The 17,042-nt window shown below is 47.7% G+C and overlaps 1 protein-coding gene across 2 annotated transcripts in view; it reads left to right on the top strand.

Annotated features, from left to right (window-relative positions):
- The first annotated feature begins 11,671 nt into the window (after positions 1-11,671).
- ADAMTSL3 (ADAMTS like 3) overlaps positions 11,672-17,042 on the top strand; it is a 419,630-nt gene continuing 414,259 nt past the window's right edge. For both annotated transcript variants that reach the window (XM_049906188.1, XM_049852500.1), the window contains exons 1-2: positions 11,672-11,838; positions 13,279-13,380. In XM_049906188.1, coding sequence (XP_049762145.1) covers positions 13,312-13,380 — 69 coding nt within the window. In that variant the 5' untranslated portion in view covers positions 11,672-11,838; positions 13,279-13,311. The remainder of the gene's footprint in view (positions 11,839-13,278; positions 13,381-17,042) is intronic.

Here is a 17,042-nt window from a genome sequence, read left to right as displayed (position 1 = left end):
AACTAGGAAAGTGACTCACAGAAGGAATCAACACGGCTATGACCCTGATTTGGACTTTTAGCCTCCAGAACTGTGAGAAAATAAATCTCTGTACTTAAAAGCCATTCATTTGCAGTGTTTCTGTTGTGGCAGCACTAAGTAACTAAGACAGGAGGGAATTATACATGTATTACATGCACATTACAGAAAATTTAGAAATTCCTTTCTGGATAAACAGATGTATGAATAATGGTGGAAGAACCAATAGCTAGCTGGGTTCCAGATCATCACCTTCCATGACTTCAAGTATCAACCATAAGCTCATGATTTGTTAATTTAAATATCCAGCACAGATTGTCTTCTTCAGATATAGACCCACAGGCATTTCTGACTCAAAATGTCTCCGCATTGCCCCTTCCCACCTTCCCACCTAAACATATGCCTTCTCCAGCTTCCACATCAGTGAATGTCACTGCCACCACTCATGGCCATGTCAGAAAGCAGGCTGTCAGCTCTGACTCAACTGCCCCTGCACCTCAGTCTTTAAATCATTCACCAAGTCTTGTCAATTCTACCTCTTAAGTAACTCTTAAATCTATACATTTCTTTCTATTCCCATTACCACTTACTCCAAGTTAGGGCATCATGATTTATTGCCTGGGCTACTAGAAATACAACCAGAGTAATTGTTCCTCTAAGCTAATCTTATATCATTGCTCTGCTAAATATTATACTGAGCTCCCCATTGCCCTTAGGATAAAATTCAAAACCCTGTAGTATGGCATAGATGGCCTTCACAACTTGGCCCTGCCTATGTGTGTGGATTTAACCTTTTTCAGTTTCCATTTTCACTTCGTGCTGAGTTATATTAGTCAGTATAGAATAGGCTTATGCTGCAGTAACTGTTACCCGATTAGGGTCCATGCCCTGGAGCAGTCAAGCCAATGAAATGTACTTCAAGTCAGAAAGAGTGAGAAAGTTTATTAAGGGGATGTATACATCATGTATACATGTATACATCACTGGGGACCTGGCAGCAACACAGGCTGTCTCTGTGGTGTCCCAAAGAGCAATTTGACATTAAAGCTTATACAGAATCTTATAAGGGTTTGAAGTGGCTTTGTAGTCTGCAGATGGCCTGGCTGGAGGAGTTGTTATTCATTACAAGATAGTGACAAAACGCTCTTTAACAGACTAAAGACATACATGCCGGACATCTCTTTATAAGATATACATATCAGACACCTGGGCTCTGACTTTCCTGTGGGGGGTTGTAAGTCACAGGTGGTCAGACGGAACAAAATTATTTGCACCAGGTTAAAACAAAGAACAAAACTCATTAACATTAGATCAAAACAAAGTCATTAACAGAGGTATGTGAAGGAGAAGGCAGGCAGAGGAAGGAGAAAAACTTACAGGTTCATCATGGCCTTAGTTATATCAAGCTCTCAGTCGCCCATTTTGAAAAGGAAAAAACATGCCGGGGAGTACTGGGGAGACATTAACAAATAACTCAAAAATTGCAGAGACTTAATAGACAAAGTTAATCTTTTACTCATGTAAATTCTGGCATAGGTTGGATGACTCTCCAGGGCAGCTGTCCTTCATAGGGTGATTCAGTGATCTGGGGTCCTTTGATCTTCTGGTTCTGCCATGTCAACACATAGCCTCTGTGTTAACCACCCAAGGAAAAGAGGGAGATTGGACAAGCCACAAGGGCTTTTCATTGCCTCAACCTGGAAGTGATACACATCACTTCCTCTTTTACTTCATTGGCCAGAATGGGTCACATGACTATGCCTAATTGCAAGACGACTGGGAAGTACAGACTTCTGGGACGACCCAGGAAGGAGACTATAAAAGGAATTTGGTGAACACATAGCATTGTCTCCGCCATACCCAACATTTAAAAAAACACGTATCTCCTGGATTGGGACTTTCATCTCTGGGCCTTCACATATTTTCTTCTTTGTCTGCCACACTTCACGCTTAAGCCTTCTCATGAATAATTCTTCCTTTTGTGGAAGAATGCATGGAATGCCAGGTTAGAAGGGTCTTTTTCAGGATTTCGAAAGCTGGAACAAGATTCCAAAATCTGTTTTTTAATTGTCATCCATAAAATGAGATATATATTAAATTATTATGTCCCTCTAAATTTATTTTTTTCAAATAAAATAAAAATGTTTATTTATACAGATTTTCATATATCCCTATGTAATAAAAGAAGTATTTTTTTAGATTGTTTTAAGTCGATGAGTAACTCCCCCTCGTTCTGGATCTGATGTGCATCTAACCCATTTCACTGTGGACACCACAGAAAATACTGGGAACGAGGAAGGAGATGGGCAAGTAGCAGACTAATTAATTTCTGAATTCATCCCCTGGGTGGTGCAAATGGTTAACGTGCTTGGCTGCTAAACAAAAGGTTGGAGGTTCAAGTCCACCCAGAGGTGCCTTGGAAGAAAAGGCCTAGCTATTTACTTAAAAAAAAAAAATCAGCCATTGAAAACCCTTTGGACTACGGTTCTATGCTAACACACATGGTATCACCATGAGTTGGAGTCAACTCCATAGAAACTGGTTAAGTCATAAACGCTGTGTTAATTATGTATTGCTGTGTAACAAAGGACCACAAACCTAGTAGCTTAAAACAACACACGTTTATTATTTCACAGCATCTATGGGTCAGGAATCCAGGCACAGCTTACCTGATTCCTCTGCTCCAGGGTCTCTCACAAGGCTGTACAGTCAAGGTGCAGCCAGGGCTGAGGTCTCAACTGAGACTTGACTAGGGAAGGATCTGCTTCCAAGCTCATGTGGTTATTGGCAGGGTTCAGTTTCTTCCTGGCTGTTGGCTGGAGGCTCTCAGTTCTTTGCCATAGGACTTCTCCATATGGTGTCTTACTTCATCACAGCCAGCAAGGGAGAGAGTCAATAGAGAGAGTCTACTGATACAACGGGCCAGCAAGATGGGAGTCACAATCTTATGTAGCATAACCACAGTAGTGATGTCCCATCGCTTTTGCCTATTCTATTTTTTTATTGATTAGAAGCAAGTCACAGGTCCTGTCCCCGCTCATGGGAAAGGGATTACATGAGGGCATGAATACCAAGAGCTAGGCATCTTGGGCCTCTTAGAGTCTGTCCACCACAGACACTCTACAACGTTCCCTCAATTCCTTATTAGGTTGAAGGTGTATGCACACATACTCATAACATGATGGAAGTGAGTAGATATGATTTGTTATAGATCACGTGATAAATTCCTTCATTCTTTCCTATCCCCCACCAGCCATTTAAATTATTTTAAAACATACATTTGGAATAGTAGTTTTTCACTGGAGAAAAAACACAGGAGAGTATTTATCTTTATTTTTCTACAATAAGATCCTGTGTTTTTACTTAAACTTTAGTTCTCAACTAAATTACCACTTCTCCTGAGAAACCTCTAACACCCTCAAACCTGAATTAGTTACCCTCCCACTCTATGCTTTTACAGCTCCCTGTTCTCGTATGACAGGGAGCAAAGGCCCTGAGATCGTAGAGTGCCTGTTTGAGAAATAGCGAAGAGACTGGTGTGGTTAGAGGAGAAGCAAGTATAAGAGAAACAGACTATACTATCAAGGAGATAACAGGAGGCCGAGTGTGGAACCTAGAGACTTAGTAAAACAGGGAACAGAGGGGCCCCCAAATCTGCAAATAAAGTAATAGAAATGGGCTAGGGTGCAGAAACAAAGCCATTCCCCAGAACAGTGGGGCAGGGTATCTAAAAAGAGTCCGCAAACTTCTTTAAAGTTGCCTTTCAGAAGCAGCTGGAGAAAACCAGATCCAGGGACAAGCACAGAACATCTACCTGTGACGCTGTGTGACCTTCCACCAGGGGCAGTGAGGGGCTACAGCCCCAACCAGGGAATTGAACCCAGGGAGCGAGAGACTGAGCAGGTGCGACACCCCATAATAAGTCCTGCTACGAATCCTAGAGGCCTCTGGGACAGGAGCCATCTTGGAAAGCTGCTATGCAGGCACCTTAGTTAACATATCCCCGCCTGTGCCTATGAATAAACATGAATCTTTTCCCGCCCAAGAACTTTTAAAAACTCTGGCAGACTTTTGTTCTGTGAGAAGGGGATATGCTTTGCTCTAGGCCCTCCTCATCTCCGCTTGCAAGCCTCTTCAATAAAGCTTTGCTCCTGTGGAAAACTAGGTGCCTTACCTGCTCATTCTTGACCAGTGAGAGGCAAGAACCTTATTCCGGTAACACATCTCTAGGGACGTTTATCACATTGTATCTCAATTGCTCCTGTGGGCCAGGAGCTATATATTGTTACACCATTGTGTTCCCAGGTCTTAGGACACACCTAATACAAAGTGCGGCCCTGGTGGCGCAGTAGTTAAGAGCTTGGATGCTAACCAAAAGATCGGCAATTTGAATCCACCAGATGCTCCTTGGAAACCCTATGGGACAGTTCTGGTCTGTCCTATAGGGTTGCTATAAGTCAGAATTGACTCAAGGGCAACAGGTTTTCAGTGCTGGAACACAAAATAGATTGTCAGTTAATATCAACTGCATTGTATTGCACCTTTCTTTGGTCCTGAAGCTGACCAGATGAGGATAGCGGGGTTTGAAGGAAATTGATTCCTCATACTCATTCATAGAGCGTTTTTGCTTGAGTCTTGGTAAAGAAGGAATAAAAGTGTTTAACTGGCCATCAAAACTCTCCCAAAGTTAAGTGCATTTTGCAAAACTTAATCCATAGAAATGTTTTTATTGAACTTATATTTAAAAAAAAAAAAAAGACTTTTTAAGTATTCCTTTGTGGTGCTTCCAACCCAAATATTGCCAAGCTGAGAGCGTGAGGAATACATAGGAAAGCAGACTAAACAGGCGGGTCTTATTTTATGGTGCAGGGTGAGTGACACACAGTGCAGCATGGGAGAAATGCCTTTTTGCACAACTCTTCTTCTTGATGATTTGTAAAAAAATAGGCATCACATTTTTAAACCGTATAGTGTTTGGAGTAATAGGATTTCTTACTTTGCACTCTTCTTTTTGCTCATATTAATCAGTTCTGGAAGAAACCCTTGGTCTTCTAGAGTTGTCTGAGATGACTTTCTTCACGTTTGTTTTTCAGAAAGCTGAGGGTGAATATGTAAAGGAATATATGTTGCTTGGCTTTGTTTTCCTTTTTTTAAACTTAACCCTTTGTGAGTGAACAGTTTTTCGAATGTAGCATGTACTTGCATGTGCTTATAAAGAGAAACCAGTGAACAAATGTGTAACTTGGATTCATGAACGTAAACACAGTGCTGTGCTATGGCACAGTGATCTTTTCGGGTCTCACTGAGGGAAACTAAGCTGTACCCGATTATGGTACTTTTTGATTTCTTTTGTTGACTTTTTCTTTTATTGTACTGAAAACACACACAACAAAACATTTGCCAACTCAACAATTCCTGCGTGTAAAATTCAGTGACATTGATTACATTCTTCACATTGTACGTACAACCATTATCACTATCCTTTTCTGAGTTATTCTTGTACCATCTTTAGCTGACTTCTTATGTTTGTACCTTTATGCTGTCAGTGTGCCTTTTCTTAGCAGGCCTTCTTTCCCTTTATAATGTACTGCCTCTAATTTACTCTACAGGGTTGTTACGAGTCAGAATCAACTTGACGGCACTGGGTTTGGTTTGGTTTAATTTACTCTTGAAAACCAAATGAATGAACTTACTAGAACTATGTGCAAAGTAAGAATCAATAGTCTTGAGTAAGACTGAAGTGTTTGCATAAATATATAATATGCATAAATCTGTGGTGTCTGTTGAATGATTGCAGGTCTTCTATTAGTGGTTCTGGTTGTGGTGAGACTAGGAGAGAGTGCTAGAGCTGAGTTCTAGATTAGGGAGGTGTTGTTATATTGTTGTTAGGCACCATTGAGTCGATTTCGACTCATAGCAACCCCATGTGATGGAGAACTGCCCCTTAGGGTTTTCTTGGCTGTAATCTTTACAGAAGTAGATTGCCAGTTCTTTCTCCCATGGAGCCCCTGGGTAGGTTCAAACTGCCAACCTTTCGGGTGGCAGCCAAGAGCTTAACTATTGCGCCACTATAGCAAAATGAGGAAAAAAAAAAAACCTCAGAATTTACACTGGAAGAAATGTTTAGAATTTTCTAGTTTTTACAGTTTCATAGTATAAAGGAGAAAGTTGGTGCTCCAAGAGGTGAAGCGACTTGCTCAGAATCCCGTGACTTGTAGCCAGTCCTGGACCAGAACTGAGTTTCCTGACAATAGTTCCGGTGTTCTCTACACTCACTGTGTGCCTCTGTAGGAAGAAGGTGAGGGTCTAGTCCAGGGCAGAATGAGATGAGTTCAAAGGCAATAGCAAATCCATTGTTTCCCGGGTATCCATGTTTTGCCCATGTTCCAGAGTGGAGCCTATGCAGACATATGCAGGAACACATATGCAGGATTACCAGCACACAATATGTACACAAAACTGAGTTGGGTCAGTACCTCTCTAGTCCTGGAGGCCAGAAAACAATCAGCCTGGGGCCTGGAGAGTTTGTTGGCTCTGAGAAGGGAACCTGAATCCCGGCTCTATTCTGCAGAGCACTTGGGAGATTCTAATCCTCCCAAGATTTGGAGATTTCCATAAAGAGCCTGTTCAACACCACTCCCACGTCCTGACTGAGATTTTGACTGACTCACAACTTCAGTGACACAGAAGTCCTGATTCTTGACCTCCTGACTTGAAATCGTGGATCTGGCATCTGTAAGGCCCTCGAGGAGCTCACTGGGGATCTCAGTGAAGGCTGAGAGGAAAACTCAGAATGAGTGGTGCCAAAGCACGTAGCGCCCCTCACCAAATAAAGCCACCTCCTGTTATGACACCTCCTCCCAAGGGCTCTTCTTTCTTATGAGGCAGAAGAGCAACTGATGAAGACTTGAGCAATATTTTATAAAGCAAGTTTCTGCTCAGATTTCTGTTTTAAAGAAGGACGTCACCCTGGAAGGCAAAAAACCATCTTCATTAGCTGAGCATGTTTCCCATGTTGGGCTGGGGATACCTGAAAAGCCGTGTGCAGTAGATGCCATTGGAGCAGGCTGTCCAGAGCCCCTTTACCAGCAGGAACACTTACTCTCAGCTTCTGTGAGTGCAGAAGCCAAGGGCTTACACCTGGGACCTTCTTGGAAGCATTGTTCGTGGCTACAGGACCTGCCTAGGAGGTTATTCTACCACCTCAACTCCAGGGGCAGGAATGACTGCCAAAAAACCAGTTGCTGTCAAGTTGACTGTGCCTCATGGTGACCCCACGTGTGTCAGAGTAGAATTGTGCCCCAGACGGTTTTCAATGGCTGAGTTTTTGGAAGTAGATTGCCAGGCCTTTCCTCTGAGGTGCCTCTGGGTAAACTTAAACCTCCAACCTTTTGGTTAGCAGCCTAGTGGTTAACAGTTTGCACCACTTAAGGACTCTGACTGACTGACAGGTGGATACAAAAGCCCAGCCCTCTTCCCTCAAGTAGGCCAACTCTATGGTGAGGTTTCTGCTCCAGGGTACGGAAAGATCAGGCCAAGGTAGGCTTTACGGAGCCAAAGGCATGCTCTGCTCCAGCCCCTTCCTTATCCAGCTTTCCTCATTTTCTTACAGGTTTTTCCTGAAGAGGACTCACTGATTAGTCTTGCAACCGGAAGGCACCATGCTCACCTAACATCCCTGGTCTGTTATCTCCTGGTGGCCTTGGCTGAGAGTGCATCCTTTGTGCGTATTGCAGTCAACTGTAACTTCTAGAGGATTTGCGTTCAAGTGCTCCTTTTCTCCAAGCCTCCAACACAGCCTTCTTGAGGACCATCTCCCAAGTCCTGCAACCAAAGAACGATTCTATATGAAGAACAAATTCAGGCCAATGCCCTCAACAGACGTTCCCCCTGTTTTAAAATAAAACTCACACACACATAACACCACCATCACTCATAGTCACGTCCCTGGTTCTCTCTGTATAAAAATCACACTCTTATGTTCTGATGCACTTGACTGGTTGGGGTCAGTAGGCAATGCTGGGAGTAGGGGTAGGAATCTCTGAAGCTCAGCCACGGAAGGAGCAGGTCCTGAGACAGGTGATGGGAAGCAGGAACACAAGAAGATGGACCCTAGAGAGGAGATGGAACTTGGCTTCTTAGCCTTCTCAGAGGTGAAATGCATGGCCGTTGTCCCCAGGTGGTGGGGGTTCTCATGAAGAAGTAGGCCAGGAGCTAGTCAGGAAGGGGCCTGGCCCCCCAGTGACAGACTGAGTGGGCAGCTGCACCTAGTAGCCAAATCAACCAGATTGACTTTTCGGGGGGTTAATTCTCTTCTGTTCCTCCCACTCTTGCCCATAAGACTCTGGTACTGTCTTGTTTAAATATTTCCACTAAGCCTGGAGGTGGGAGGATGGGAGGAGTGGGTGGATGGGTAGTTAAAGGATGTAAGGTCCCTGGGTGGCACAATGGTTTGTGCTGGATTACTAACCTAAAGGTTGGTGGTTCAAATCCATCCAGTGGTACCATGAAAGAAAGCCCTGGTGATCTGCTTCCATAAAGATTACAGCCAAGAAAACCCTATGGAGCAGTTCTACTCTGTAACACATAGGGTCACCATGAGTTGGAATCAACTCGATGGCAACGAGTTTTTGTTTGTTTTGTTTTCTGTATCTACACTTGGGCAACGAGAGCTGGTGGTGCAATGGCTAAGCACCCTGCTAATTGAAAGGTCAGTGGCTCAAACCCACCAGCTCTTCTGAGGGAGAAAAGACCTGGTAATCTGCTCCTGTAAAGATTACAGCCTAGAAAATCCTATTGCGCAGTTCTACTCTGTCATATAGGGTCGCTATGAGTCAAAATCTACTTGACATCGGCATTCAACAACACTTGGGCAGAGTTGTAAAGGAGACTGCTAATGTGGAGGATTCAGGGACAAGGGGGAGACCTGTGAGGTTCAGGCAGCCTTTCCCAAGTGAAGAGTCTGTTCTCCATGGCTCTTTGTTATCCTAACCCACAGTACCTTAGCTACACACCAAGGATTGCTTGACCTGCTAAGGTCAACAAGAAGGCAGAACAGCCATAAGGGTATTGGTGATGTTTTCTCTTTTGCTTTTTATTCCTGACCAACTGCTCCTTGAGGAGCCTGATCCGACGCTAGATGGAGCCTGAGGGAGAGAATGACCCCAACCCTTCTCCTCAATACTTAATGTGGGACCCTCCCTGGAGCCTGGCTCAGGAACCAAAAGTGCCCAGAGGAAAATGAGACAGGAAGTCCTGCTGAGTCATTAATACCTCAGAGCAGAGCCACTCAAATGTTTCCAGCAGAGCACCCCAACTCTAGACATGTTTGCAGGGTATTGCCGACACTGCTGCCATGGCACAAGTATGTCTTTGAGGTCTCCATTTCATTGTAAATATTCATGTGAGTTTTGCAGTCAACTCCATGACCCGTCAGGGCTGGTTTTAGAATATGAATAATGTGAGAAGCGGGATAGTCTAGTTGCTAAGAACATGTGGTATTTAAACCTCTCAATTTCAGTTTCCTCACTTGTAAAATGGGGATAAAAATACTATCTACTCCACAGGCTGTGGTGAAGACTGAGTTAACAATCCAAGTGCCTGGAACAGTGTCTGGCACATTGTAAGTGCTCCTAAACATTTACACAGTTACTCCTCTACTGATACCCAGGTGTGAGAGGCACATACACAGGTCAGTTAGCTCTGGCCTAGCCCAGCCTTCCCTCTGCCCCTCACTGTCTACAAGAATCCACACATTTTACATGGAGTGAGGAGACAGACTTGGCAATCTTCTTCTTGGCCAGAAGAAGTCACGAAAGGAAGGGGAGAACAGGTGAGGGAGTCAGGCAGGACCAGCTCATGCAGGCACAGTTCTAATGGCATCTGGAATGTGCCAACTACAGAACAGGTAGGAGAGACAGGTGAGGAATGAACCATCCAGGTTCTAAAGAAATGTGGATCTGGGCTCCAATCCTGGCTTTGTCACTGACTGTGGGCAAGTTACTTGTTCCCTGAACCTCAGTTTCCTCACTGGTGAAATGGAAATAACGCTACTAGGGTAGTTATACCGCCATAAGGCTGTTGTGAAGATTACATGCATGGAAAGAGCTTGGTATGGAGGCTGGCACACAACAGGTGCTCAAGTAAGTGATGACTGTGGTAGTATTTACCCCAAAAAACCCAAACCCGTTGCCATCAAGTGGATTCCGAGTCATGGTGACCCCATGTGTTAACAGAGTAGAAATAAGCTCCATAGGGTTTTCTTGGATGTAATTTTTACCAAAGCAGATAGCCAGGTATTTCTTCGAGGCACAGCTGAGTGGGTTCCACCTACTGACCTTCAGGTTAGTAGTGAGAGCACAAACACAGTGCGCCATTTGTACCACCTAGGGACCTGTGGTAGTACTTACCCACTAACCCACTGCAAACGAGTGGATTGGGCTCATAGCGACCCCTGTAGGGTGTCCAAGGCTGTAAATCTCTAATAAAGTGGACTGCCTCATTTTTCTCCAAGGGTGCAGCTGGTCGTTTACGAACCACCGACTTTTTGGTTGGCAGTCAATCGCTTTAACCACTGCGCCAGAAGGCCTCCTGGTGGCAGTACTTAGGTGGGGTTTAATGCAGACTGTCCAACCAAGTCGTCAGCTTTATACTGCCTGGATTAGAGCCAAGCCCAGGAACAAACTTTTTGCCTTACTTCTCTTCACCTCCAGTAGTCCACAAGGCAACTCACCGTGTCCGCTCGTCCCTGACACACCAATTTCTACCCGAAACTCCCAGCCTAGGCACTGCATCATCGGGGCGGCTACGGAGCTCTGTTATTCCAGCCCAGCTCATAGGAGAAGGGGCCAGGTACCTGGCTAAGAGGCGCCTCTGATTAATCGCCCCTGGTCCCCGGCGACCAAGTTTCCGAAGTCTCCAGGCGGTCAGAGAGCGCACAGGAGTTCACAGCCCCCTGTGAGGGGTCAATACTGAGCACCACGGAGACTGAGGAGGCGCTGGCCTGGAGGGAGCCACTGTTCTCCGAGTTTGGTCATGCCTGACCTGGAGCGCCTGAGACTCCTAGGCACGAGCCAGCGGTTCCGGGCCAATCTCCGTGCGGCCGCTGGGCCTTATTCTCAGAGTCCGCGCCCGGGCTGGGCGAGGTGGGTGGAGGGCATGGGGAGGGGGGCGACGGCATCCCTACTTTCGGCTCCGGCTAGGGCGGGGCGCTCGGCTGGCCCGCGGCGCAGCGGCCGCCTTTCCCTCGCGCGCCTGCCGGCGGAGGCGATGGCGGCGTCGGCAATCCCGGCTCTTGGCACAACGCCTGGCGGCCGGCCCAAGGCGAGGAGTGGCTTCCAGGAAGCGGGCGGAGGAGTGTTCCAGCCGAGTCTCGCCGTCGCTGCGGCCCCGTGCGCTCCGAGTGGCCCGGTCCCAGCCCCTCACCGGGTTTCGTCGCGTCCCCGGCGCCCCAAGCTCGGGCTGAGAGCGCAGTGCCCGCGCAGGGGCCGACGGACGCCAGGGCGCGCCGTGCACTTGCCGGGCGGTGCAGGTGGCGGCGCGCGCCCTCCGCCTCTGGGCCGGGGCCAGCGCGGCGCTCCGCGCGCCCAGAGGGGGCGGGAGAGGCAGGCGGGGCGGCCCCCGTCCCAGCCCCATTTAACTTCGCGGCGGCGGCGGCGGCGGGGACTGCGGCGCCGCGGACTGGAGGCCGGCGTCGGGGAAGGTCCTGGTTCCGGATTCCGCACGAGGTGTTGACGGGGCCGCTCTGCCTGCCTCTCCTCAGGGAGCGCCGAGCCCGCGCTGCCCCTGTGCCGCACGTCCCAGACGCTTCTGCAGCGCAAGGTGGGTGCCCCGAACTCAGTGCGGGAGCGCCCCACAGGGGCCGGGGAAGGCTCTTCTCAGGGGGATAAAACTCGGAGCAGCGGCCTCTAAGCAAAGTTGGGGGGCTCGGAGCGGGGAAACTTGCTGGACCTGGCGGGCTTCAGGACTGGGGGCGCTCCGCAAGGCTTGGAGACCCCGGGGCGAGTGCGCTCCGTGGAGCTCTAGAGTCTTCGGGGAGAGACTTTAGAGGTCCCCTGCGGGTCGGAAGGCGCTCCTGATAATGGGGCAACTCCGCAGGGCGAGGATTCTCAGAAATGGGAGTTTCCAGGTGGAAAACGAGCTGACTACGGCAAGTAGCCTCGAGCGTCGCGAGGTCCCGCCGATTGGCAACTGGGTCGCGAGCGTCTAGAGCGCCGAGGACTGGGGCGACGCGCCAGCTGTGGAAAGTGGGCGTGGGGTGACTGGAACGGGTGTGGAGGGGCGCTGGAGGAGCGCCTGCAAGGTAGCGGGTTGTAGGAGGAGTGTGCGCTAGGAAGGCTGGTGCGAGCAAGCGATGGGACGCACAGTCCCAGGGCCCGGCACTCCCTTCAGCCCAGAGTCGCCGCCTCAGGTCGGAAACAGCAGCACATTTGCGGATCACATTAGGCCAGGCCCTTAATGCTTTCTCCAGATGGAGAGAAGCCACCGACCCGCCCCCGGACAGCGGCTCCGCCAAGGCGCCCGCGAGGCGAAGTGAGAGTCGAGTGTGACCTCGGCTTTTCCAATCTCAACTCCTGCTAAATTCCCTGTAAAGTCTCAGGAAAACTCTGAAGAACCCCCCCTGCTGCCCTCCAGATCTCAGCTGGTCACTGCTGGTTCTCCCCCCGTTCCTGTCAGGAGATTGAGATCCGCAGGCCAGGAGACCATATCCTCCAAACGTGCGATCGGACCTGGGGCCAGGAGGGCACACGGAGTCATCCAGTGGAAAAAGAAGACCTGTGTTCCAGTCCTGGAATGATCACTATCTTGTTGTGTGAACTTACACAGGTCCTTCCATTCTCTGGGCTGGATTTTTTTTTTTTTTTTTTGCCTGAGGTGGCAGAAGCTTGCAGGTGTCCTAATCCTTGGTTCCATGCTGGCCCCATGCTTCCAGAGTCAGATGCCTATAGCCACACCCTGCTCCAGACAAATGGGCCGGAGGTGGCTGTTGTAGGGAAGCCTCAGTTCTGGTGAACTGAAAGTGTGGGTTGCACACTGGAGACAGGTCCAGCTGCCTTCCTGACCTTGATGTGGACCCATCCTAAAGGGAGCCCCAGACAGCCTGAGCCCTGTAGTAGGCAGCCTCTTCCTGGATCAACACAAACCTTTCTAACACGTTGTCTGGGGTTCAGGTACCTCACTCTGGCTGGTCTGTTGAATAAATCATGAGTGTTGCCACCTGAACCAGAGCTGGTTGGAAACCATCTTTCTCTTCTTTTGTAGGCTGCAGGTGAGGCTCCCAGGAGACTGGGCCTCATGGCTTCCTGGAAGAGCTCCTGGTGGCTGCTGATGTGGATGGCCTTGGTGCGCTCTGCCCTTCTGCAGGTAATAGGCAGAGGAAGGGGAATAGTGGGCATCTCTTTGTTTACTTAGGAGCGTTACTCTAGACCACCTAAGATCTGGTATGATGGGTTGTAATCCTACATAGGAGAGAATCTAACTTTCTGTCTTACCTCCAGCAAATAGTGTTTCTGGTTGGCTTAGCTGTATAGATGATCCAGATCCCTTGGGTCCTATCTTGAGTCTTGACCAGGGCCCTGAAACCGCTGTGGATGCCATGTACCTGTGATGACCTGCGGATGTGATGGATCCTGTCTTTTTGAATTAGAATGTCCATCTGCTTGTGCCCAGTATAGACTGGACTGCTGGATGCCAGGACCCAATGAATGGGTAGAAACCAGGCTCTGACCTTCAGCTCAGCTACTAAGTAAGAGAGCTGAGTTTACTTCTATAAACACATCACACTTTTTTGCAGCTTTTTTTTCTTTTTTTTTTTTTTTGGTTTCCTATCTTTGCCATCAAACTGGGAGGTCCTAGCATATGCATTGCATCCTTATTTGGACATATTCAAACCAGGACTGGAGGCAGTGCTCTAAGAGACAATAGGGGGTAATGGACACAGTGGCAAACTGGAGAGCTTGTGCTGTTTATTTACAGCCACCTATTCTCCCTGAGCCCTGGTGGTGCGGCGGTTAAGTACTCAGCTTCTAACTGAAAGTGTGGCAGTTTGAGCCTACCCAGTGGCTCCGTGGAAGAAAGACCTGGCAATCTGCTCCTGTAAAGATTACAGTCTAGAAAACCCTGTGGGGAAGTTCTGTTCTGTCACAGGAGATTGCTGTGAGTCAAAACTGACCTGACGGCACCTAACAGCAGCTACTCCCTGTGTGCAAATGGGAAACATGCTAGGCACTAACTGAAAGGTTCAAAGTTTGAGTCCATCGAGAGGCACCTCAGAAGAAAGTCCTGGTTTTTTACTTCTGAAAAACCAGCCATTGAAAGCTCTGTGGAACTCAGTTCTCCTCTAACACACGGGGCCTTCATGAGTCAGGACCTACTTGATGTCAACTGGTTTGGGTTCTGCTCAACTCCAGCTGATCATTGCCAAGTGGAAATGCAAGCCCAGGATTGCCACATATTTTTATTTTTCAAGATAATTGGAACATCTAGATTCCCTGTGAAATCTCCCAATTTTCAAAGCATTGAAAGCCAGACAAATATGTTTGCAGCCTGGATTCAGCCAAGCAATTTGCAAGCCCAGGTCTAAAAGGTGCAGAAACTAACACCCGTTGCTGTTGAGCAAATTCCGAGTCATAGTAACTCCATGGGACAGGATAGAACTGCTGCACAGGGTTTCCAAAGAGCAGCTGGTGGATTCGAACTGCTGACCTTTAGGTTAGCCGCTGAGCTCTTAACCATGGCACCACCAGGGCTTTGTATGTGTCCTGAGGGCTGCTGCTAGCTCATACAGTTCCTTTGTGTGAATTAGAACAAAGCAGCCTCCACCTGCACGTGTCACTTCTCAGGCACCTGGATTGGTGGCCTGCCTATCCTCAGGGCTAGCAAAGAGCCTGACACTTGATAAGGGCTTCAATGCCTGCTAGTGAGCATGCACGCATGAATAAATATACTCGCCCTGGAATAAATTAATCAGACTTCTCTGCCTCTCCTTGTACTCTCCAGGCCTTAGTGCTTCTAAGACTTCTTTGAGCTCCAGTGTCCCATGATTTCTGTGACGCATACAGAACTGGCTAGCGAAGTATGTCCTGTGCCCCATTATCCCATTTTATTGATGCTGCCCCATAATCACATCTTAATAGATATCTTTTGTTAGAACAAAAGTCTCTTCAGGGTAATTTTGAGGGTTTCTCTGGCCAGCAAGGGGTAGTGTTGTGGCCATAAAGTGGATGCTTGCAGATCTGAAACAGGCTAGGAGCGCTTCAGAGATTTGTTCCTGGTCAAACAGGGCTGAGGCTTCAAGGCACAGCATTTCATTTTTCTTTTGCCCTGTAAAACTTAAATGTGCTTTGAGGCAGTCTGTTGACCTTTGGCCAAGGGCAGTGTTTGCCCATCTTGAATCACTCACTGATCTCTTTTGGATTTTTCCATATCTGTGTGCCTCTGGAAGTGATATTTCTGTGTATCACTGCAATGTGCGTAGGTCATAAAATGAGATTTCAGACCAGTGGTCTCCATCATCCACACCACCCATTGTTTGAGTCCTGGCTTCGCCGCTTCATTACCACGTGACACCAACATCTTTGTCTCTCAGTTTCCACATCTGTAAACTGTGTATCTACCCCCTAGAATTGTTTGTAGGAGTTAATCCAGTAGAAAAGCAGTATCTAGCACATAAGTGCACAATATATTGTTGCCTTTTTGCTGTTCTGCTGCTGGTTGGTAGTATTTGCAGCAAGCACAATGCCTGTAATTTCTGCTGTGGAGCTGTAGGGGGCTCTCAAGAGGCATCAGCTGGAGGGGTGAAGATGCTGCAGAAGATGGGAGGAGATGGGGACTGATCTCTGGGGAGGGTTCTTGCAGCTGTGGGCCTTGTGCTGGGCTCAAGGCCAGAGCAGCCCCATGATGGACTCAAAGAATGTTCTAGCGAAGCAGCTTGGGTAGGTCAGTCATGGGGCCCTGCCGGTGGATTGGACACTCAGTTATCTCCCTAGGTTCAGCTTGGGTTTGATTCAGAGCTGCCCCTGTGAAGTATCCTGTGATTTTGGCCTCAGGGAGGGAGGCCAGTGCTTAAGGTGTCCTTTAGCTTCTAATCTTGACTTTGAAGTGCTGCCACCAGGTGGCTGATAGTCAACAGATTTAAGCTGAGCCGCAAGGAGCATGGGATGTTCCAGCTAATTTAATAAAAATTGGGTTTTATTCAGTCAGCTAAACCTTAAACTTTCATGTTCATTGACCACAAGTAATCATGATAGATAGCAGAGAAAGGCATGAGGTTAGCAGTCTCGTGTTTTTCTAACTCATTTTGACCATTTCTGGAGGAACTCACTTTTTCCGTCACCCAGACAGCTGGACACTCCTCTCTACTTCCTGTGTCAGAGGCCCTGGAAGTTTCCTCTTGCTCGAGTCTTCTCCTTAGGGACCACAATCTTCCCTGAGAAGGCAGCTGCTACTGTTCCAGCTCTCTTTTCCAGGCTGGAGTGTTCCGGAGCTTTTCAAACTCTTCCTGGCACCTTGAGGATGAATCTGGGTCATCTGTCCCCCAACTTCCAAGTTGCTCCTCATTTTTCTCTTGCCCAGGAGAGGAATAAACAACTCCATCTGTCTACTAATTTAATGGTTGTAGAATGGTGTCCTAGCTGCCTGGCAAGCTCCTCTAGAAATTTTTTTTTTACTTTGGTCATTAGGCTTACTATTATCTCTTTAAACAATCATATCCAGGTGGCTTCATGCAAATCCGAGAGGCCCCCAACCATGTATTCCTCTTTGGAGGTGCCATACTGCTCAGATTCTCTGGTAAAATCCTGCCCTGCTTCCCGGACTCTGAATGGAATAGCCTCTTCTGAAAGCTGACTTGATCTTTGGGATCAAGTTCGTCAGAGCCATAGACATCTATTGGAACACATCCCTCAAGGTGACAGTTTTGAAAAGCAGGAGACATTTGGGTGAAGAGGTTCTGAGAGCTTGTTGGAAGAATTGTCTTGTAACTCTGTGGTGACCTCCTATGCATGGAAAGGGATTTTGAAAAATTT

Source organism: Elephas maximus, chromosome 13, assembly GCF_024166365.1.
Source record: "Elephas maximus indicus isolate mEleMax1 chromosome 13, mEleMax1 primary haplotype, whole genome shotgun sequence".
In the NCBI taxonomy this organism is placed as follows: domain Eukaryota; kingdom Metazoa; phylum Chordata; class Mammalia; order Proboscidea; family Elephantidae; genus Elephas; species Elephas maximus.
The sequence above is the reverse complement of the archived record's forward strand: the minus strand, read 5'-3'. Positions and strand labels throughout refer to the sequence as shown.